At 42.7% G+C, this 24,225-nt stretch overlaps 1 protein-coding gene and 1 long non-coding RNA gene across 2 annotated transcripts; one reads left to right on the top strand and one right to left on the bottom strand.

The window, feature by feature from the left end:
* Positions 1-11,231: 11,231 nt before the first annotated feature.
* Positions 11,232-14,943, bottom strand: LOC127332892 (uncharacterized). Its single transcript, XR_007870754.2, has 5 exons — positions 14,592-14,943; positions 14,407-14,503; positions 14,165-14,241; positions 12,924-13,035; positions 11,232-11,298 (listed from the first exon to the last, which is right to left on the bottom strand). It is a non-coding gene; the product is annotated as an uncharacterized lncRNA (long non-coding RNA).
* A 3,569-nt stretch (positions 14,944-18,512) lies between these two features.
* Positions 18,513-22,578, top strand: LOC127332891 (uncharacterized). The gene is made up of 2 exons (XM_051359225.1): positions 18,513-19,431; positions 21,721-22,578. Exons 1-2 carry the CDS (start codon positions 18,656-18,658, stop codon positions 22,364-22,366), a joined length of 1,422 nt encoding a protein of 473 aa, XP_051215185.1. The 5' UTR covers positions 18,513-18,655; the 3' UTR covers positions 22,367-22,578.
* Positions 22,579-24,225: the final 1,647 nt, after the last annotated feature.

The following is a 24,225-nucleotide window of genomic DNA, read 5'->3' as shown; positions in this document are numbered from 1 at the left end:
GCTCTTGCTATTTACACTAGACTAACAATGCCATTGGTCCCTTTTTGTTCATTTGAAGAGTGCATCCATGTCGGTTTATTTTACAGTTTTAATAGAGATTATGATACTGAATAAGATGCTTCTGTTTATTAGTTTATGCAGTGGTATTTCTCCTTTGCTTAAATTATCTAGACGCTATTCAAATCTTGGGCATGGAATATAATGCATACTTTGGTTTTCAATGCTTTTATAAGGTAAAGGTTGTCACGCTACCGGCAGGTCTATTTTGTGTTCCGTGACATTTTGTTTGAGATAACAAGGTTCATGTATTGGAATTGACTGAAATACGTGTGTAGTATATATAATGTAGCCATGTAGGTATTCTGCTTTTTTTCTGGCTCATGCTAATAGTTCCTTAAGTGCTGGAGATGGGTAACCATTCATTAGGCATTTTAAAGCTGTTCCCTTTATTCCATGATTCGAAGCTGGTTGCTTGGTTTGAAGTACTTGCTTTCTTAGTATAGATTAGGATAAAGTGGCGAGGCATTTGAGGTAGGTTATGTCATCGTGATAATCAAGCTGGTTTCTTTCTTCATATCTCCCGCTGAATAACTGATAAAATGCAGAATTAGCTTCTATTTCTATGTCCTGACAAGTTTTAAGTTGGAATAATGGGTATTGTTATTATAAGAAACGGAATTCAGCATGCTTACTGAGGAATGCCTTGGTAGGTGAAAGAAAATTCCTCTGCTTTGTCCCCTACTCCTTTGTTAGTCATAATTAAGAGATTTTTATGATTCATATCTTAGGTTGCACTGTTAGTGCGATTTAATTCTCCAAAATTTTATGCCAATCTGGAAATCCTACTGTCATTATTGATGGGAAGCTTATTTGATTACCATGCAGTGTCATGTCAATTTGTTCCTTCGAAGGTTAAACATTTGGTCCGCTCACCCATTGTGGATCGTGGGAAATCACGGTCTTCACCACAAAGGTGTGGGATTCTCCTCGCCCCCTTTCTCTTCCAACTCCCGTCTATGGAGAAGCTACAAGACTCCTGCTCCCCTTAAATTCCTAAATCCCCCAAGTCGAATCCAGAGTATCTGTTTTTTCTTAGTTTGCTTTTTTACAGTGTAGTTCAAAAAGGATTTAATCAAGATTTTCATATCTGCAGGTACAGTTCTCTGATTTTCTTTTACTGAAACCATTCCTACCATGTCGCTGCATTTTTTTGCAGGTTGTTCTCTTCTTCCAGATTCATGTGCCGCTACGTCATTTGGCAGACATGTGGTTGTTGTGTCTGTACACTAACGGACAAGGAGCACACAGCGACTCCAAGGGTGCGCTTCATAATATGTAATTTAGTTTAAGAACAGTATATCTTAGTCTTAGGTGTGTAGTTTCAGTATGCTCACTCATGGACATATGTCAGCGATATATGTTCTAGCTAGAATCTAGAATGAGAGTATATTAATCTCTTACCTTTATGAGTCTGAAGCAAGGTACAATCCAATTTAGGAATAGAAAAGATGGATAATATTGTTGTTATTTTCCTTTGCTTCATGATCATGATAATTTGCTTAGTATGGTGCTTTTCTTCAAAGGTACTTTAGTTACTTTGTTCGGCAAGTCGTGAATTTGAATAGGCATAAGTGTCGAATCCTTGGAATTCTATTTGTTGATTTAATATTTGTTTCGAATGTCTTAAATCCTCAGTGTTTTTGTGCCTTAGGAAGGTAAATACATCATGTTGCTACATTTGAGTTATTTGTTCAAACCAATATGCGGGTAGAAACTGTGTAAAGGAATACATTTACCATCAGATTTCTTTTAGCACAGTAACTTTTAATAACAATTGCAAGCAGGACACTAGCTCAGACCATCAGTTTCTTGGTTCTCTACCTTCGTACTTAGGTTTTGTACCAATTTGCACCTTCTTCTATCTTATAGACAGCTATATGGTGAAGAACATTTGGATTTTTCGAATATTCATTTCATTATGGTGAATTGGTCCGTTAATGTACCTGGTTCTCTGCAGTGCCATGAATTAACAGGTCTCTTGCCGTTTCTTTTGGTCGATTCCACATCTTCAAATATGTGAGAATAGAGGTTGTCAAGTCTTTGAATGGTGGTGTCTTCCAAGGAGGACGTGCACAGGGTCAAGACATCTGTGAGGGGTCCCTCGGCAGGCATGTATCCATCAAGAAAATTTATATCGACGTTCTGGTCGTGTCATAGGCATGTCCAGCCTCTTCCTTGCTTTCTTTATAATCAACTATCTCCTCTACACATATATATTATGTTTACATTAGCTTTATTGGTTAGAAGATATCAATTTTGCCCCCTAGCATATTTATATTGATAGTAAGGTGAAGGGTAGATAATTTACCCATCTGGATTAAAATAAGATCTGCTCGGAATTTTTTAATTTTCTCAGTCATAGGTGGTAAAAACATTTAAATTTGAATGCAGGAAAGAGTTACCGATTTAGTCTCAGTTGGCGTCACAGGTTGTACTAACCGAGCTAATGAAAATTGCTTCATAGCTTGGGTTTTGGATTCATGAAAATTGTTCTTATGCAATATTAAAGTACTAATATCAGTAAGAGAACTCTTTTCGTTGTTATTAGGTCACATAAAACTTAACGTCCTGTAACAACTGTTGGACTAATTTGCATCCCTGGTGGGTTTAGCAGTTCCTTACATTGTAGACATGTAGGTTTCAGTATAGTCAATATCCCTTTTAGGATCAAGATATTTGAGGTGATGCAAAGCGGATCTGCCTTATCTCCAACGATATTCAGATGCCTTATTACCATCGTTTAGTATGACTTACCTATTTTATATATTGTGCCCTCATCTCTCAAGTGCTTTTGATACTTGTATTAGTAGAGACTTAGTAGAGACTCGCATGCAAGCAAATAAATCTACTGGCCGAGTGATATATCCATTGTTGGTATTCAGGTGTGAGACAAAAACACCATGACATAGGACCTACGTTTTTAAATAATCGAAGCACTTGCAGCTGTGCATGGGCTAAAACAATAAGTATATTGTGGGGACTCCGGACTAGCTGTCCGAAATACCCTGTTATGTAAACAGTTCACGTTCCCATGATCAGTGTGTCGTGAACACATAACCGAACTGATATCAAATTACATCATCCTTTACAAAACGGAATAAGAAAATTACAATAAAGTCACATGACCCATCTTTACAAGATAGCCTCGAAGGGCCTAATCTAATCATCAGAGTAGCAGATTCACTTCAGCAACGTAGAGCCCAAGTCATCTGCCTTAACCCTACAGGCAACTGACTGGGAAGACGTTCCTAGCTCGCATAGACGTCGTCAACTCCTTCTTCATCTGTCGAAGTCCTCCAGGTCTGGCCAAGTAAATAGCCAGGGACAAAGCCGTGAGTACATTTGAATTGTACTCGCAAAACATCAAGAAGGTGATAACAATTCTAACTAAAGAAGACAAGAGAGGAAGAATAGTTTCTCTGGTGGATATAGCATGTGAAAGAGAATCAGTTTCTCTTGTGGATATAGCATGTGAAAGAGAATCAGTTTCTCTTGTGGATATAGCATCCCACATCACAGTTGAAGGGGACACTAAGAAAGTCCTATGACATCTCTATATCTTTGTTAAAGCAGAGTTCCTCTACATGAAACACTAGGATGGGTCACCCTCTTTTGTTTCATTTTCCTCGACCATCTCCACATGGTCGGCACACCATCTTTCCCGTACCCTTCCGGTACTTCCAACACACATTTCCTTTGGAAATCATTTTCAAAACCAAAACTCGACACAGCTACAGAACGGCCATCCCAACCGTCCATGACCGCGGACGCGGCTATTCGAATAGTTTTGACTCTGCAGAGTTTGCACACTTTCACCGCAACTATCCGGATACCTATCGTGTGGGCATCATCCCCGCATAACGACATATGCCACGACGGATACCCGGACATAACCTTTCACCCATTCGACTTAACACGAGGTCCTACCCTATGGAGTATGTACCTCCCCGGCACCGTGGCAGCTCACCTCCTCTAGAGCGTGGCTCCACCGCCAAGCCAGGAGACCCATAGTGTCTTCCGGACGGGTCAGCCCCGAAGGCCTCCCGTTATACTATTGTCCCAACCATGACAACCCGGACTCGGGGGTAACCGTACCCTTGTATAGTTGTGCGGTGCCTCATGCTAAGAAGAACAAACGTCAAGTTAAGCCCCGTGCCCACGTTGGAGTAGCTATGGTTGCGCTGTTTAGTTGTTCCGGGCGAATACAAAGAACCATGTGTCGTTTTTCTCAAAAACCCAAGTCACACACACCTTCCTCTTTCCAACCATCTTTGTCAAGATCCTTTCCTTTCATAAACCATACGCTTGGGTAAGATTGCCTCACCCAAGGTTTGCATAAACATTTATAACAAGGTAAACCTTGAGGGGTTCCCAATCTAAAGTTTCATGAGTTGAACTAATACAACACTATGGCCGAGATGAGGGTCATCACGCCATTGAGGGTATGAAAAAGAGGTATTGGAGTGGATCATACTTGCTTGAGCTAAGCATGTATTATGACAACACAAGAGGAAATATACTTTCAGATTTGTGGTGCTATCTAACCCAATCAATAGATAGATAGGGATGAGAATTGACCAACACCAACACCATTAAGGGAAAACAGGCATACTCATCACAATTTGAGAATACACCAAAAACATGGTATTGATACATCTACACTAGAAGGGGGTGTAGTATGAATCTTGTCCCGAGGTGGAACATATTCAAGCTAAATATAGAAAGCAAGTTGGATAGCAATGGCCATGATACCATACACCCAACCAATTACCAAGACCTTGACAAGATAAAACTACTAGAGGTACCATGCTTGCATCCAAGCATAGATGACAACAATATGGAGATCATCACACATAGAACCAAGATGCTATTGATAGCACAAGATGACATCCAAAGAGACATCATATCAGAGATCAAAAGATGGCTTGCCTTGGCTTATTTGTCCCTGGACTTCTTCAACTTCATCAATATAAGAATCCCGTCAATATAAATAAAATCCTTGTCCGAACCACTTCTTCTTCTTCTCCTAATCGTTCGCATCTATCGTCGGAAAATATAAAAGGAACACAATCAATCACATTGCACCAATCATAACAAGCATGCAACATTCAACAATCAACAAGCAATAGCTAACCACCTTACTATGGGCTAACATACAAAGAACTTACAGATACTGCAAAGCAACTAAAAGAGAACCCATTTTATTTAGCTAGTAAAGGTATGAGAGTATCACAAATTAGCAATTGCCTTTCTCGGGTGTCACCATGGTATAAACCAAATATCCCCTGGTAGATAACATCCTAAAGAGGACAAGTGCATTAGTTTGACATCAAATACAATCACAAAGCATTTTCAAACATTTTTGAAAAAGTAGAAAACAGTTTTCCTAACTTAATTTGTTCCCATAACACTACAACCAAAATAGGAAGCAAACCATATTCCACATCATTTGGAAACTTAAGCAAAACAAAAGAGCTAATGTTAGGTTGCAGAGGTTTTGTTTTGCAAGCATAAAACAAAGGTTGCCCACCTCTACTAAAATGAGTTGGTCAAGGGTTTTAGATAAACCGAAAAGTTTTGTTTCAACAATGCATGTCACACATAAACATTACTAACAGCAACAAATATGTATGAACAGAGACTAATAATATTTTTCCTAGATAGCCAGTACTAATACAAGACTAACCCAATTGGAATCACCCAAAAATATTAAACCTACAATTTTAGGAATTTCTTTGAATCCGACTGTACAGAAAACAAGATCTGTAAGCCATAAATCGTAGAAAAATCCTAAAAATATGAGGCCACTAGAATTTGAAAGATATTTAAACAGAGATTCACACACAATTGGATTTGGGTTCAAATTGTTTCTGAAACTCTCACAAATGGATTTACAAGTTTACTGCATGTTTTCACCATTTGCTTTAACTATGGAGTTGCAGAAAAGATAAAGGTTTGAAACTTGTTTGAGATGATTAAGAAAACATTCAGTAATCCTACATAATTGGAATCACTCAATTAGGTTCAAAAATGGATTTTTGATGAATTAAAATCTAACAGCCATGTCTGCAGAACACACAGAACAAGTTTAATTCACCAAAAATCATACACAGATCAAAAAAATATGAGGTCTACTGCATCTGAAAGGTATTGAATAGGTGGTTCTTACCCAGTTGGTTTCATTCAAAAATTAGTTTCCAAGCTCCTGGTTTAATTCGACAAATCAGATCTGACCAGATCTTGATCTGCAAACCATTTCAGTTTCAGCAGGTCAATCGAAGTGAAACCACCGCCAAAATGATGGTACGGGAGAGGGCTTTCAACCGCAGTTGAGTTTGCTCAAAAAGGTTTTGTAAAACGGAAGAAATCTCACAAACAGTGATTCTGCATGATTGCAGAACTTTATTTACCATGCAAAATTCGTAACGAATTTGAGGATGAGACCAACGCCAAGTTGTAGATCTTTTCAATACCTATCTGCGGAACTTTGAATCACTCGATTTGGATCTGCACACAAGATTTGGCGGATTTTACAAGTTCGTACCAGAATCTGAAACAGCAAGATACAGAAATTACTGCAAGGTTTTGGACGAACTTTGCTCAAGAACTTCAGATCTGAGGATAGCTCAAGCTTCTCCATGCTTGGACCAACATGCACCTGCATCAAGATCCAATCTTAGCAAGGGAGGAAGAAGAAGAGGAGAGAAAACCATCTAGGGTTGGGGAGAAGAAGGAGAGGGAGGCTCTCATGGTGAGGAGGAGCTTGAGGGAGAGGGAGAGCTTCATCTTGGTGGCTTGCCATGGCCATGGCCGGCCATGGGAGCAAGGGGAGCACCATTTTCGTGGGGAAGTGGAGGAGGAGAGTGTGAGGGAGTGGAGGAAATAGTAGAGAGTGAAAAGAAATGAGGCAAAGGAGAGGAGGTGTGGCCGGCCAAGCTCCTTATAAAGAGGGAGGATGGTGGCTGCCTCCTCATTGATTGGGTGGGTTGGGAGGCTGCTCATTTATTGATTGGGGTAGTTGGGAGGCAAGTCTTGTAGAGGAAGAAAAATAGAGAGGAATGGCTGGCCGAAATTGCCATGCATAGACAATGGCCGGCTCCATCCTTGCCAATCATAAGTGAACAAACAAAGAGACGCACAACATCCATGTGTGTAGGCCAAGGCATGATGTTGAGGAGATGACGTCAATGAGTGACTTTAATGATGATAAGAATATGAGTGGATTCATATAGATAAAAAGAAGTGTGAGGTGATATGTACTCTAAGGATAATTCCCACCACTTTGGTTGTGACAAACATAAGATGAAAATAGATCCAAAGGTATAGTTGAAGAATAAAACTTTTTATTTGAATTCAAAATTGAAAAGATTGGCATTGACCACATGCAACAATGCATGAGCATGCCAAGGTAGATGGGTAATGTTGATTTGATGAAGTAAGAATGAAAAGAGAGAGGTGTTAATAAACATTGGTGCCAATGTTGAGGAATGAAGCACTTTGATCAAGTGATCAACTTGGCCAAAAGATGATGGTGGTGATGGTGGTTTAGACAATTGTAGAGCAAGGCTAAGAGAGATGGTGAGTGAAATAACCATACTCACAAGGGTGAATATGGTGGCATAAGCCATCAACATGAGGTCAAGATGATGATGGTAAACCATACAAGAGTGAGATGTGATGAATGAATGGAAGTTGTTAATTAGATCTGGAACTTTACAGAGGTGGGTCTCCACCACTATGAGAGTTGATCAAAATGTTGGATAGGGTTTATATTGAACTTTCCTTTGAAAACATTTTGAAAGAGATCCAATGATTTTTAAAACAAAATGGGTCTACTTGCATAATAATGCCAAATAGATTTTTCCCTTGTGTTATCAAAAGGTGCAAGGATGGCACATGTACCAAAACCATGCACTTAAAAGAAGGAAGAAAATCAAATGCCTTTATAGAAAGTCTTTTTGGGTTGAAGGGAATGGGATGATACAAAATACCATCCACAATCTCTCTTGTTATTTGAAGAAAACATTTAAGGAGTTTTAATAACAAGGAGTGATTTTTTTGTGGCTAAAACCAGGGAAGAAAAACAATAGGGTTTTTGAGAAAGAAAACTAATTTAGGAAGGAGTGTTCTCATGGGTAGATGGTGGCTACAAAATGTACCCATCATACCTACTCTTGGTTTTGTGGATATTAAAATTGGATTAAATAAACACAAGAGGTAAAAGAGGAAGAAGTGATCTGGTGCTGAAACATTGGATAGGATACCAGATCAAGTGATTATAAGAGTTGCAAGTGGAGGATGTGACATGTAAGATGTGGAAGTTTGTAGAGGGTGTTGTATAGAAGAGATCCATGCACTGAGGTCACCAAAAACAGTGGTGGGTGCTAAGAGATCAACTGCCAAAGTTGGAATCTTATAAGTAGGCACACTCATGTTGCCATCAGGAGGGAGGTTTGATGTAGTAAAAAGAAAAACAATTCTTCCTAAGCCACACATGTGTTTTATTTAGTGAGTTGCTTGTTTAACCACTAGAGGTGTTGTTATTAAGGGTAGCTCAAAACAAAACTCAACAAGCAAATCAAGACAATTTATCTACCAACAGATCAAGGCAATTCATCATAACAAACAGATCAAGGCAATTCATGTTAATTAGTCTATAGAAAAAGTTTTTGTTCCCCCTAATTTTTGCACTTTGGATAATTAAACAAGCTTGCAAAAAAGTTGGGGTGTTACAGATCTTCCACCCTTAAAATAATCTCGTCCCGAGATTACTAAGCATAGAACTAGAGGGGTTAAAAAGTTTAACTAAAGTTAGACTCCATTCTTTTGTAGAGGTGCCACTTTTGAGAAGGTCGTTGCTTCATCTTCTGGGAGATATGATGGATTCCTGCCGATGGTGAGCTTCATGAAGAGGTTGAATACTCCAAGCAGGTGTTAGAGTCCATGATTCAAGGAGAGTTAGCGCACTCCAGCGGTGCTTTAGCAGGGTTGAAAACTTTTTAGAGTTAACTTTAAATTTTAGTGGAAGACGAAGTCTTCCACCCTTAAAATTGTTCATAGGGGGGTTTAAAAACTCTAAGCTTCGGCCAAGGGTCTTGTCAGTGCTTTCGAAGAAGTGATCTTTCTCTCGTCTTGAGTTGAAGCATCTTCAGGGAGCGAGGTGCAGTCCACAGCTTCAAGGGAAGTTAGTGCATCCCAAATTCCCAACGGTGTTTTAGAAAGGTTTAAATTTTTAGGGTCAGCTCCAATTTTTAGTGGAAGACAAAGTCTTCCACCCTTAGGATTTTTCATCGGGTTTCGGAAAAACTCAGAGCTTCTGCCTTGTAGTCCTGTCTGGGCTTCTGAAGAAGTCGTCGATCTTCCGTATTCAGTTGAAGAATCTTCAGGAGACGATGTGTAGTCCACGACTTCAAGAGTCACTCACGGTGTTTATTAGACCATATAACGCGCGGTAAGTTAGTAAGTCGATGAAACGCCTGGTTGGTCTCCATATGAAGCAGCAACGAAGGCCGTCGAAGACAATCTTCAGCTTGAGGGTCAGTGTTGACTTATACCACTTAAGAAGTGAGTAGGTAAAATACACCTAATCTTGAGTCTTGAGGTATCTTCATGAGCTTCACTTGATGAGGAACAGATGAACCATGTGATGTAACTTGGGTCTGACGCTATTGTTCTCTCAGTTTGTTAGACGGTGTGTTTGAGGGTGGTTTCAAAAAGATATCCTCGAGGTTAGCGCGATTATACTCCAAGGTTAGACAAAGTTAGTATGCATGTCTTCTTGCAGAGGTGCAGTCACTCTTGAAGGTAGGGTCTTCCGTCTTCTCGGCTTAGTGGAGATGCTTCAGCTGATCTTGAAAGTAGTTGGCGTAGATAGGGGTCTGGTCAGTTTCTCTGACGGTTGAGAATCAATGGTTAACAGGGTTAACTTATCCATTTAGCTAGCAGTAAGCATTTTATCGGCGAGGTAGATGGCTGTGAAAACGTCTTAGAGGGGCTTCCTACGCTGGTTTATCACACCAAGAGTGTTTTTCAGACCTAAAGACCAAGACAATCAAACACACAACAAACAAATAAAAACACTCAAGACAACACATTTAGGGAACTACAAGCAATCATCAAACCAGACATGGTAACACAAGTACCCATGGATGACTAATACGCGGGGGTAGCTCAATCAAAGCGATTGAGTTTTGTCCTATCCATCCTATAGGTTCGGGCTGGTCACATATGTTGCAGTCTTCAGCTTGTTGACATCGTCTTCAACAAGGATTCTTGAAGCAGAGAGTGGTGATGCGGCCTGGTGTTGAGTCGTCGAGGTTGAGGTAGAGGCTAAAACTGTGTAGTCTTCTTGCTCAACATCCCGGGGACGTGGGGTCTTCGAAGGGGTAGTTGTGTAGGTACTCCCAAAGTCGGCATCTTCTGGTGGCTGGCCTAAAAATTACTAGTCAAAAACTGAGGACTTGATCCCTGACGACTGCAAAAAGTGCAAGTCCACGGAGGAACAAGGTCAGATCTTTGACATACTTTGGTGACAACCAAAGACATGATATTATCATTCTTTTATGTGCACACTAAGTCGGCCTCCAATCTTCAATAGCTGTCGTTGGAGATTCATGAGTCTTCCCGAGGGATTGATGTATCTTTGAGTTCGAGTCTCCGGTCTGAGTTGGGGACATCGTCCAATATGTAGGTTTGAAGTGGATGAGACAATAGAGTAAGAATTTTCAAACACTTCTATAAAGCGGAGAGATAAGAATTTAGAAGTTTTGAAGAAACAAGAGGAGTAGAAGCTATGCTTCCGACTAACGAAAGAATTTGTTTGGTAAATAGTTTTGCCCAAGTACTTGTTTCCTAACTAACGTCCATGCTAACTAAGGTCTCCTACAGTCAGGATGGCTCTGATACCAGCTCTGTGGGGACCCCGGACTAGCTGTCCGAAATACCCTGTTATGTATACAGTTCACGTTCCCATGATCAGTGTGTCGTGAACACATAACCGAACTGATATCAAATTACATCATCCTTTACAAAACGGAATAAGAAAATTACAATAAAGTCACATGACCCATCTTTACAAGATAGCCTCGAAGGGCCTAATCTAATCATCAGAGTAGCAGATTCACTTCAGCAACGTAGAGCCCAAGTCATCTGCCTTAACCCTACAAACCGATCGGGAAGACGTTCCTAGCTCGCATAGACGTCGTCAACTCCTTCTTCATCTGTCGAAGTCCTCCAGGTCTGGCCAAGTAAATAGCCAGGGACAAAGCCGTGAGTACATTTGAATTGTACTCGCAAAACATCAAGAAGGTGATAACAATTCTAACTAAAGAAGACAAGAGAGGAAGAATAGTTTCTCTGGTGGATATAGCATGTGAAAGAGAATCAGTTTCTCTTGTGGATATAGCATGTGAAAGAGAATCAGTTTCTCTTGTGGATATAGCATCCCACATCACAGTTGAAGGGGACACTAAGAAAGTCCTATGACATCTCTATATCTTTGTTAAAGCAGAGTTCCTCTACATGAAACACTAGGATGGGTCACCCTCTTTTGTTTCATTTTCCTCGACCATCTCCACATGGTCGGCACACCATCTTTCCCGTACCCTTCCGGTACTTCCAACACACATTTCCTTTGGAAATCATTTTCAAAACCAAAACTCGACACAGCTCTGTAACGGCCATCCCAACCGTCCATGACCGCGGACGCGGCTATTCGAATAGTTTTGACTCTGCAGAGTTTGCACACTTTCACCGCAACTATCCGGATACCTATCGTGTGGGCATCATCCCCGCATAACGACATATGCCACGACGGATACCCGGACATAACCTTTCACCCATTCGACTTAACACGAGGTCCTACCCTATGGAGTATGTACCTCCCTCGCACCGTGGCAGCTCACCTCCTCTAGAGCGTGGCTCCACCGCCAAGCCAGGAGACCCATAGTGTCTTCCGGACGGGTCAGCCCCGAAGGCCTCCCGTTATACTATTGTCCCAACCATGACAACCCGGACTCGGGGTAACCGTACCCTTGTATAGTTGTGCGGTGCCTCATGCTAAGAAGAACAAACGTCAAGTTAAGCCCCGTGCCCACGTTGGAGTAGCTATGGTTGCGCTGTTTAGTTGTTCCGGCGAATACAAAGAACCATGTGTCGTTTTTCTCAAAAACCCAAGTCACACACACCTTCCTCTTTCCAACCATCTTTGTCAAGATCCTTTCCTTTCATAAACCATACGCTTGGGTAAGATTGCCTCACCCAAGGTTTTCATAAACATTTACAACAAGGTAAACCTTGAGGGGTTCCCAATCTAAAGTTTCATGAGTTGAACTAATACAACACTATGGCCGAGATGAGGGTCATCACGCCATTGAGGGTATGAAAAAGAGGTATTGGAGTGGATCATACTTGCTTGAGCTAAGCATGTATTATGACAACACAAGAGGAAATATACTTTCAGATTTGTGGTGCTATCTAACTCAATCAATAGATAGATAGGGATGAGAATTGACCAACACCAACACCATTAAGGGAAAACAGGCATACTCATCACAATTTGAGAATACACCAAAAACATGGTATTGATACATCTACACTAGAAGGGGGTGTAGTATGAATCTTGTCCCGAGGTGGAACATATTCAAGCTAAATATAGAAAGCAAGTTGGATAGCAATGGCCATGATACCATACACCCAACCAATTACCAAGACCTTGACAAGATAAAACTACTAGAGGTACCATGCTTGCATCCAAGCATAGATGACAACAATATGGAGATCATCACACATAGAACCAAGATGCTATTGATAGCACAAGATGACATCCAAAGAGACATCATATCAGAGATCAAAAGATGGCTTGCCTTGGCTTATTTGTCCCTGGACTTCTTCAACTTCATCAATATAAGAATCCCGTCAATATAAATAAAATCCTTGTCCGAACCACTTCTTCTTCTTCTCCGGAATCGTTCGCATCTATCGTCGGAAAATATAAAAGGAACACAATCAATCACATTGCACCAATCATAACAAGCATGCAACATTCAACAATCAACAAGCAATAGCTAACCACCTTACTACGGGCTAACATACAAAGAACTTATAGATACTGCAAAGCAACTAAAAGAGAACCCATTTTATTTACCTAGTAAAGGTATGAGAGTATCACAAATTAGCAATTGCCTTTCTCGGGTGTCACCATGGTATAAACCAAATATCCCCTGGTAGATAACATCCTAAAGAGGACACGTGCATTAGTTTGACATCAAATACAATCACAAAGCATTTTCAAACATTTTTGAAAAAGTAGAAAACAGTTTTCCTAACTTAATTTGTTCCCATAACACTACAACCAAAATAGGAAGCAAACCATATTCCACATCATTTGGAAACTTAAGCAAAACAAAAGAGCTAATGTTAGGTTGCAGAGGTTTTGTTTTGCAAGCATAAAACAAAGGTTGCCCACCTCTACTAAAATGAGTTGGTCAAGGGTTTTAGATAAACCGAAAAGTTTTGTTTCAACAATGCATGTCACACATAAACATTACTAACAGCAACAAATATGTATGAACAGAGACTAATAATATTTTTCCTAGATAGCCAGTACTAATACAAGACTAACCCAATTGGAATCACCCAAAAATATTAAACCTACAATTTTAGGAATTTCTTTGAATCTGACTGTACAGAAAACAAGATCTGTAAGCCATAAATCGTAGAAAAATCCTAAAAATATGAGGCCACTGGAATTTGAAAGATATTTAAACAGAGATTCACACACAATTGGATTTGGGTTCAAATTGTTTCTGAAACTCTCACAAATGGATTTACAAGTTTACTGCATGTTTTCACCATTTGCTTTAACTATGGAGTTGCAGAACAGATAAAGGTTTGAAACTTGTTTGAGATGATTAAGAAAACATTCAGTAATCCTACATAATTGGAATCACTCAATTAGGTTCAAAAATGGATTTTTGATGAATTAAAATCTAACAGCCATGTCTGCAGAACACACAGAACAAGTTTAATTCACCAAAAATCATAAACAGATCAAAAAAATATGAGGTCTGCTGCATCTGAAAGGTATTGAATAGGTGGTTCTTACCCAGTTGGTTTCATTCAAAAATTAGTTTCCAAGCTCCTGGTTTAATTCGACAAAGTCAGATCTGACCAGATCTTGATCTGCAAACCATTTCAGTTTCAGGAGGTCAATCGAAGTGAAACCACCGCCAAAATGAAGGTACTGGAGAGGGCTTTCAACCGCAGTTGAGTTTGCTCAAAAAGGTTTTGTAAAACGGAAGAAATCTTACAAACAGTGATTCTGCATGATTGCAGAACTTTATTTACCATGCAAAATTCGTAACGAATTTGAGGATGAGACCAATGCCAAGTTGTAGATCTTTTCAATACCTATCTGCGGAACTTTGAATCACTCGATTTGGATCTGCACACAAGATTTGGCGGATTTTACAAGTTCGTACCAGAATCTGAAACAGCAAGATACAGAAATTACTGCAAGGTTTTGGACGAACTTTGCTCAAGAACTTCAGATCTGAGGATAGCTCAAGCTTCTCCATGCTTGGACCAACATGCACCTGCATCAAGATCCAATCTTAGCAAGGGAGGAAGAAGAAGAGGAGAGAAAACCATCTAGGGTTGGGGAGAAGAAGGAGAGGGAGGCTCTCATGGTGAGGAGGAGCTTGAGGGAGAGGGAGAGCTTCATCTTGGTGGCTTGCCATGGCCATGGCCGGCCATGGGAGCAAGGGGAGCACCATTTTCGTGGGGAAGTGGAGGAGGAGAGTGTGAGGGAGTGGAGGAAATAGTAGGGAGTGAAAAGAAATGAGGCAAAGGAGAGGAGGTGTGGCCGGCCAAGCTCCTTATAAAGAGGGAGGATGGTGGCTGCCTCCTCATTAATTGGGTGGGTTGGGAGGCTGCTCATTTATTGATTGGGGTAGTTGGGAGGCAAGTCTTGTAGAGGAAGAAAAATAGAGAGGAATGGCTGGCCGAAATTGCCATGCATAGACAATGGCCGGCTCCATCCTTGCCAATCATAAGTGAACAAACAAAGAGACGCACAACATCCATGTGTGTAGGCCAAGGCATGATGTTGAGGAGATGACGTCAATGAGTGACTTTAATGATGATAAGAATATGAGTGGATTCATATAGATAAAAAGAAGTGTGAGGTGATATGTACTCTAAGGATAATTCCCACCACTTTGGTTGTGACAAACATAAGATGAAAATAGATCCAAAGGTATAGTTGAAGAATAAAACTTTTTATTTGAATTCAAAATTGAAAAGATTGGCATTGACCACATGCAACAATGCATGAGCATGCCAAGGTAGATGGGTAATGTTGATTTGATGAAGTAAGAATGAAAAGAGAGAGGTGTTAATAAACATTGGTGCCAATGTTGAGGAATGAAGCACTTTGATCAAGTGATCAACTTGGCCAAAAGATGATGGTGGTGATGGTGGTTTAGACAATTGTAGAGCAAGGCTAAGAGAGATGGTGAGTGAAATAACCATACTCACAAGGGTGAATATGGTGGCATAAGCCATCAACATGAGGTTAAGATGATGATGGTAAACCATACAAGAGTGAGATGTGATGAATGAATGGAAGTTGTTAATTAGATCTGGAACTTTACAGAGGTGGGTCTCCACCACTATGAGAGTTGATCAAAATGTTGGATAGGGTTTATATTGAACTTTCCTTTGAAAACATTTTGAAAGAGATCCAATGATTTTTAAAACAAAATGGGTCTACTTGCATAATAATGCCAAATAGATTTTTCCCTTGTGTTATCAAAAGGTGCAAGGATGGCACATGTACCAAAACCATGCACTTAAAAGAAGGAAGAAAATCAAATGCCTTTATAGAAAGTCTTTTTGGGTTGAAGGGAATGGGGTGATACAAAATACCATCCACAATCTCTCTTGTTATTTGAAGAAAACATTTAAGGAGTTTTAATAACAAGGAGTGATTTTTTTGTGGCTAAAACCAGGGAAGAAAAACAATAGGGTTTTTGAGAAAGAAAACTAATTTAGGAAGGAGTGTTCTCAAGGGTAGATGGTGGCTACAAAATGTACCCATCATACCTACTCTTGGTTTTGTGGATATTAAAATTGGATTAAATAAACACAAGAGGTAAAAGAGGAAGAAGTGATCTGGTGCTGAAACATTGGATAGGATACCAGATCAAGTGATTATAAGAGTTGCAAGTGGAGGATGTGACATGTAAGATGTGGAAGTTTGTAGAGGGTGTTGTATAGAAGAGATCCATGCACTGAGGTCACCAAAAACAGTGGTGGGTGCTAAGAGATCAACTGCCAAAGTTGGAGTCTTATAAGTAGGCACACTCATGTTGCCATCAGGAGGGAGGTTTGATGTAGTAAAAAGAAAAACAATTCTTCCTAAGCCACACATGTGTTTTATTTAGTGAGTTGCTTGTTTAACCACTAGAGGTGTTGTTATTAAGGGTAGCTCAAAACAAAACTCAACAAGCAAATCAAGACAATTTATCTACCAACAGATCAAGGCAATTCATCATAACAAACAGATCAAGGCAATTCATGTTAATTAGTCTATAGAAAAAGTTTTTGTTCCCCCTAATTTTTGCACTTTGGATAATTAAACAAGCTTGCAAAAAAGTTGGGGTGTTACATATATTGCTTAGCTTAGACACAGTACAAGTCCACGAATATTTACCAGTACTGAAAATTTTCGTCAGTTAACACCATACGCCGCGCCCATCATTGCTAGTATAGGCTATAGGCTGAAAGAATTTTGCACCAGGGAGCGAGGTGGGACTAAAAAAAAAAGGAAAAGCGCCAGGCGCGAGCGCGCACGGGAGCTGGGTCGTGCGGCCGTGGCTGGGATCGGCCTGGGCCGATGCGGCCGGATGGGCTGGGGGCGGGGAGATGGGCCGGGACGAGGCGGCGGGCAGATGGGCCGGGGCGTGAGCGACGCCGGCTGTCTGCCGCACGCAGGCGGTGGCGCGCTGGGCGAGCTGGGCCGTTCGGCCTGGCCACTCCTTTTTCTTTTTTTTATACTGAAATTGGAAATACACTTTGGGGCTTCAAATAAAATCAGAAAAATACAAATAAGGTACCGTTAGATTCGCCACGAAAAATACTTCAATATGAGATAAATTTGGAACAAAAATATAAACTTTATAAAACCAAAATTTGATATACATGTCTATGTGGCTATATTGCCTTTTTAGGATTTAATGTTTTCTCAAATAAAATATTTTTATAAGTTTCAAACCTTCGAACAAAATAGAGTATTGTTAGAAAATCTTTTGAAAACCAAGTTTTATGAAAACTCTATATTTTGCAAAAACCCTTTTAATATCCCTTTGTGAAATTAAAATAATTATTTTATACATTTGGCCTGATTTTGAAAATACTTGAAACCAAAAGTATTTGGAAACCAATAGTTTGAAAAATACGTTTAAATAACTCAAAAAAATATTAATTCTTTGTGGATTTTCAATCAAGTTCAAACAATCAAGCATTAAATTTATTTTTATTTCAAATTCTAAAATTTAGAAAATTTCTGGAAGTGACAATGAAATAACATAAGTATCATCTCTAAATATGAAATATATCAATGAATAACAGTAAATTATGATATAAAATAGTGATGCAAAATGGACGTATCACTCCACAGGTGAGAGGTGGCCCATCTGCGTCACCGTCGTCGTCGTTGCCGTCGCCGCGCGGTGGAAGCGTCGGCAGCGGCTGGCTGCACGAGCCAGCGGGGGCGCCTCGGCTTCTCCTTCGCGTGCCTCCTCGCGCGCTGCCCGGTGAGCGAACCTACGTGGCCACTTGCGTGCCGCCCGCTTCCAAGCTACATCGGAGCGCGCCCGCCTCCGACCGCACACCCGGCGGACGCAGTGCCGACTTCCAGCCGTCAATTCGGCCCCCTCCCCTACCGCCTCGTCTTGCGCGTGCCATTGCGGAGGGAGTGCTGGTGGCTGCAGCGGTGGAGCGGCGTCAACGACGGCGGAATTGCTCGCTGGAGAGGAGGCTGGCGGCGGTGGAGCGAGTGCTAGCGGCGGAGGGGAGTAGGGTTTGAAAACCGAACTCCCCTGAGCGGCCCGTTTTAATACGGGCGGCCGTCGAGTTTCTCGGGCCCCCGAGCTCGTTTTTCGGGCTAGGCCGCGAGTTCAGGCTCCGTTCTAGACCTTTTTCGACCTGATCCCGTATTGTCGCCGAAATTTTTCGGTTTCGGCCTGTTTTTCAGTCTGTATTAGAGTTGCTCTAACAGATGGTTCACTCTTTTGCTGATTTTGTTTTTTAGGGGTACCACTCTTTTGCTGCTGTTGTTCCCCCTGGTGAACTCGGAATTGGGCCTGAAGTAACATCTAACTGAATTGGGCTTCCGGTTGTCTGTCCGAACTGAACAAACATATGAGTATAGGAGGGCTTCTTCCTCTTCACATGAATCCATCCACTCAACAACCTGACTGGCGACTGCTAAACCCTAGCTCATTCCCCTCTTCCCTCTCCTCCTAAACCCTAATCCTCCAGAAAAAGGGGAACATCTACCCGGCGGCGGCAGCAGCACCGGCGGGCAGCGACCATGGCGGAGCTGAAGCGGCTGTCGGAGAGCCGGGACCTGACCCGCATCGAGCGCATCGGCGCGCACTCCCACATCCGGGGGCTAGGTCTCGACTCCTCTCTCGAGGCCCGCGACGCCTCGGAGGGGATGGTGGGCCAGCTCCCCGCGCGCCGCGCCGCGGGGCTCATCCTGCAGCTCATCCGGCAGGGCAAGATCGCGGGGCGCGCCGTCCTCCTCGCGGGGCAGCCCGGGACCGGCAAGACCGCGCTGGCCATGGGCATCGCCAAGTCGCTGGGCGCCGAGACGCCCTTCGCGTCGGTCGCCGCCTCCGAGCTCTTCTCGCTCGACCTCTCCAAGACCGAGGCGCTCACGCAGGCCTTCCGCCGCGCCATCGGCGTGCGCATCAAGGAGGAGGCGGAGATCATCGAGGGCGAGGTCGTCGAGATCTCGATAGACCGCCCCGTCGCCGCCGCCGGTGGCTCCTCGGGCGCGCCTGCTCCGGCCGGGAAGACCGGGAGGCTCACGCTCAAGACCACCGACATGGAGACCGTGTACGAGCTCGGCGGGAAGATGATTGAGGCCCTCGGCAAGGAGAAGGTGCAGAGCGGGGATGTCGTTGCGCTCGACAAGGCCTCCGGGAAGGTTACCAAGCTTGGCCGCTCCATTGGCCGGTCACGGGATTATGATGCTGTTGGTGCCCACACCAAGTTTGTCAAGTGCCCTGAGGGAGAGCTCCAGAAGCGCAAGGAGGTTGTGCACTGCGTCACCTTACACGAGATTGATGTCATCAATAGCAGGTTAATCCACAGCTCCTTCCCACAAATTCGTACTACATAGTTTCAGAGTTATATACACATAGTACAATTTAGCAACTTTTCTTACCAATAATAGCTCTGACATTTTTTTTTGCATTGAGTAGTAGATACAAATGGCAAAGGGCACATGATTTTGCTTTTTACTGACACAAAAAAACACTCGCTAGCAATACGTCTCCCCAAAGGATTTTAAATTCTGATAAGTAGGGCACCTGTCACTGAATTTGTGATACCCCTGGCTATGCTCAATGTGCGTGTTTATCACCATTGGGATAGACTAGCCCTGTAGACTTTTTTTTGTATTATTACAAAAATCTGCATCAGGAACATTTTAATTCTTTGCAAGAATTTATTCCGCTTAACAAAAGGATAGCTGATAACTCTGCATCAATGACTCTCTTATAATTGTTCACTTCCACATCCTGAACTGTGAAATTATTTGCTGTAGTATGCCAATCTAATCTTCTAGGCCCAATCATCCAAGCACAATTATCTGTATGTTAGCAATGAGGATCACCTAGTTGGTAGTTACTCGAGCTATACTTCTGCTCATTTGGAACAAAGTTGATCAGAGACTTCTGAATCATGTATTGATAATTTTTGCCATATGACATAATGAATGCCATAACCAAATTGGATGAATAGAATAAGTTTCGCATCTTTATGTACAGCGATATTGTATTCTTCCCAAAAAAATATTGTGGTGCACACGACTTCTTCATGTTTGTTATGCTACTTGTTTCAATGTTAAAAAAATTGCTGACTTGCTCACTGTTAGGCAAGGACAGTCACACTGGGCCATGGCCCGGGCTGTAGAATTTTGGTTACCTATGCATTAGTAGAAATTGATTATGCTTGGATTTAGACTGATTATAACACTTATACAAAGTTGACCCAGTGTTTTGTTGGATTCTGGCTCCGCCCCTGTGTTGAGGGACCATGTTTTCCCTTGCCAGAACTACCAGGATGAAGGAACATTTTTTGTTCTTCCAAAAAAGCATTTCGCTTTACAAAGGATGGCCTATAACCCTATATTGATGCATCCCCTATAGTTCACTTCCACAAGCCTGAACTATGAAATTATTTGATGTAGTATGCCAGTCTGTTGTTGATCTAGACTAGACCTACAAGACCTATACTAATCCAAGCATAATTATCTTTATATCTAACTGGTAGATACTCATGCTAGTCTGTTACTCATTTGGAACATATTTGAGAAGAAACTTATTAATGTAATGATAATTTTAGACATATGGCATGTAATGCATGGCATAACCAAATTAGATGTAGAAATTATAATCAGTTTTCGTGTCTTCATGTACAACAACAATATTAGTATAGCCACCTTCTGATCTCGTCATGCCACTTGTTTGACATTTTTAAAGAACTTGCTGACTGACTGAATGTGTTGATGGCACCATGTTATCCATTGCCAGAACTACCAGTTACGAAGTGCTAATTGTTATCCACATGGCCACAGTTCTGATGTGCTATTTTGTTCAGCAAATCATTCCTGAGGCCAGATTCTAGGCAAAACCAATACCCACTGCCTATGAAACCCCAAAGCAACTTTGGGATATAATAGAGTAATGCGGGTAATTCAAAGGTGCAATTGGGCTCATATACCAATTTAACATCCCATAAGTTTAGCCATTAGTTACAAAAGATGGTCTCCTTAGATAATACATTGGTCTTGGATGCACAAACTATGACCTGGTCTGCTTTTTATTTTATAGAGAAATACGGAGTGCCATGTTATCCAGAAGACTCCTTACAAAACTTACCAAAGAATTAGCTGCAAGAGCTTGCTTCAGCATCCAGCTTGATACAGGGATGCTCATGTGAAGAAACATGGTCCTATGAACATAGACCAATTCTAAAGAGGTGGCACATGTATAAAAAAATAGAGCCTTGCTCAGAGATGAGCTAGACACTTCTTGCATCCATACATTCTGCAGATGTCTGCAACCGTTGGTATCTGTAGCTCATTTTGACGTTTTTTTAGCTGAATGTCTTTGCAACCAAACTATTGACATTGTTCTATGCTCCTCGTAGATGATACTGCTTCTTTAAATAGTTTTGAACTTTTTCAAACTTTTCTATCACGATCTTCCTTATACCAGCAGGGTTTTCTTTTTTTTCCATCCTGATCACATCACATGATACCAAATACAGTAGCATTTTTGTCATATGGAATTATGAGTGTACTTTACTGTGGGAATTCAAGTGCTCCAGCCCAACTCACTTTTATGTTTTTTATTCTTTGTTCAGGACACAAGGCTTTCTTGCACTCTTCACTGGTGACACTGGTGAGATTCGTGCGGAGGTCAGGGAGCAGATCGATACAAAAGTCGCCGAGTGGAGAGAGGAAGGGAAGGCTGAGATCGTCCCTGGCGTTCTGTTTATCGACGAAGTCCACATGCTAGATATCGAATGCTTCTCCTTCCTAAACCGTGCTTTGGAGAATGATATGGCTCCCATCCTAGTGATTGCGACAAATCGGGGTATTACAACTATACGTGGGACCAACTACCGATCACCACACGGTATCCCATCCGACTTCCTCGATCGCCTCTTGATCATCACGACGCAGCCATACACGGAGGAAGAGATCCGGAAGATCCTAGACATCAGGTGCGGAGAAGAAGACGTGGAAATGTCTGCGGATGCCAAGGTCTTGCTCACAAAGATTGGCACCGAGACCTCCCTGAGGTACGCGATCCACCTGATCACCTCTGCGGCTCTAGCTTGCCAGAAGCGCAAGGGCAAGGTGGTGGAGATGGAGGACATCAGCCGGGTGTACTCGCTCTTCCTGGACGTGAAGAGGTCGACACAGTACCTGATGGAGTACCAGAGCCAGTACATGTTCAGCGAAGTGCCAGGGGAAGCAGATGGGGACGATGCCATGCTGTCCTAGATGGATGATTTTACGATGTAACTGTGGTTGGTGTGTAGTGTCTTGGATACTTGCTGGTTTAGATTAGTTGTTAAGCCTAGCGAAGATGCTGTTACGTGACAAGCAGGCTTGGTGGATGCAGTGGGCTATATTAGCCGCTGCTGCTGGCGACTTCACAGTTCGATGTATCCTATGAATTTTCGTCCCAGTTTGCAGTCGTTGCTCTTTTGTTTCGTTGTTGTACTAGTATGTTGTATGTCTACTGCTGACTCCTAGTACGCCTGTGATTGTGTGATAAGATCAATGGTGGTAACTGTAGAGCGATAAAAGGACGTTGCTTGCCAGGCCCTTATTTTCTCTAAAAAATTCACATGTCAGTTTGAGCTAAGATTGCGCTGCAGTTAGAGCATCTCCACCGGATAGGCCCCAGCGCACAGCATCCTCTATTTGGACATGCTGCTCCCACAGTGGGCGCTCCCCATACGACAGCCCCGATCGAAATTTAAACTTAAAAGACATTTCGAAAACGAGTAACTCGAATTTAAACTAAAAAAAGTCTAGCGGCGGCGTGCGTCGAAGGCGCTGAAGTCGAGGTTGTTGCTGCCGTTGCCGTCATCGCTAGATGTCCCGAAGGACCAGTCGTCGTCCTCCTCCTCCTTTGGCGCCGACAACTCAGAAGGTCCAGCGAGGTCGACGAAGTTGGCGCCGTGGTCCCTGGCGGACCACACCGCCCCCTGCCGCGGGTCCATTGTCATCTGCCGGTAGTCCTCCTCGATGGAGCGGCTGACGATGAAGTTCTTGCCGGGGAACTCCTCCAGGTCATCGCCGCCACGGAGGGCCACCTGCGCCTACGCCTCCTTCTCCCACCATTGCTTCTTCGCCGGCGGAAGTGGTGGCGAGGCCGCGGCGTCCTCCTCCTTGAGGCGGCGGCGTTGGCCCGACCCCATCGCCCGACGGGCCGAAGTAGAAGACGCGCGCCTCGCCCCTTCGCGGACGACGACGCCTCCCGAAGGAAGCACGAGCGCGGCCGAGCGCTTACGGTCGCCGGTTGCTGACGATCCGGTGCGCAAGCTCCCGGACGCCGTAGTCCTTTCCGGCGCGCTCTGCAGAGGCCGCGTCACCGGCACCATGCACTTCGCCTGCGGGAAGTACAACGGGACACGCGGCGGGTCACCGCGGGTGCGCTAGCGGAAGGCATACTGCCGCAGTGTGGCGTCGATGTCGCGGCCGTACCACCATGCACGTCGGCCGATGTTGTTGAAGCGGCCGCGCGAGCTCGACGGCGCGCTGAAAGGATCGTATGCCACCTAGAGGGGGGTGAATAGGTGTAAACTCAAACTTTAATTTTTTTCAAATTAGGCTTGACACAAAGGTAAATTCTCTAGATATGCAACTAAGTGAATTCACCTATATGACAAGATAGCAAGCAACAATACAAGATACAAGTAGTAAATGCGGTGTGAGGATAGAGGTAACCGAGGTGGAGCACACGGAGAGACGATGATATGATTCCCGTAGTTCCTTCCTTGTAAAGGGAAGTACGTCTACGTTTGGAGGTGTGTGGTGCCACGAAGGCCAACCAACGCCACAAAGGCTCGCCCTATTCTCCTATGAGCAACGCCACAAAGGTCTAGCCCACGCTCCACTAAGCGGTTCCCTTGAGATCGCAACCGGCACCTTTACACGAAGTTTGGGGCACACATCCACAACCAAATTGGAGGCTCCCAAGATGTAACCACGAAGCTTTACACGAAGAGTAGCTTCGAGGTCACCTCACAAAGATCCACTAAGAATGTTAATGAAACACAAATCCCTTTGGTGGAAGAGTAGATCTAGGTCATCTCTATAAAATCCTCAAATATGGTGGAGTTTGAGTGCAG

The sequence above is a fragment of the Lolium perenne genome, chromosome 2, assembly GCF_019359855.2.
Source record: "Lolium perenne isolate Kyuss_39 chromosome 2, Kyuss_2.0, whole genome shotgun sequence".
Classification (NCBI taxonomy): domain Eukaryota; kingdom Viridiplantae; phylum Streptophyta; class Magnoliopsida; order Poales; family Poaceae; genus Lolium; species Lolium perenne.
This window is presented reverse-complemented; position numbering and strand designations above follow the sequence as displayed.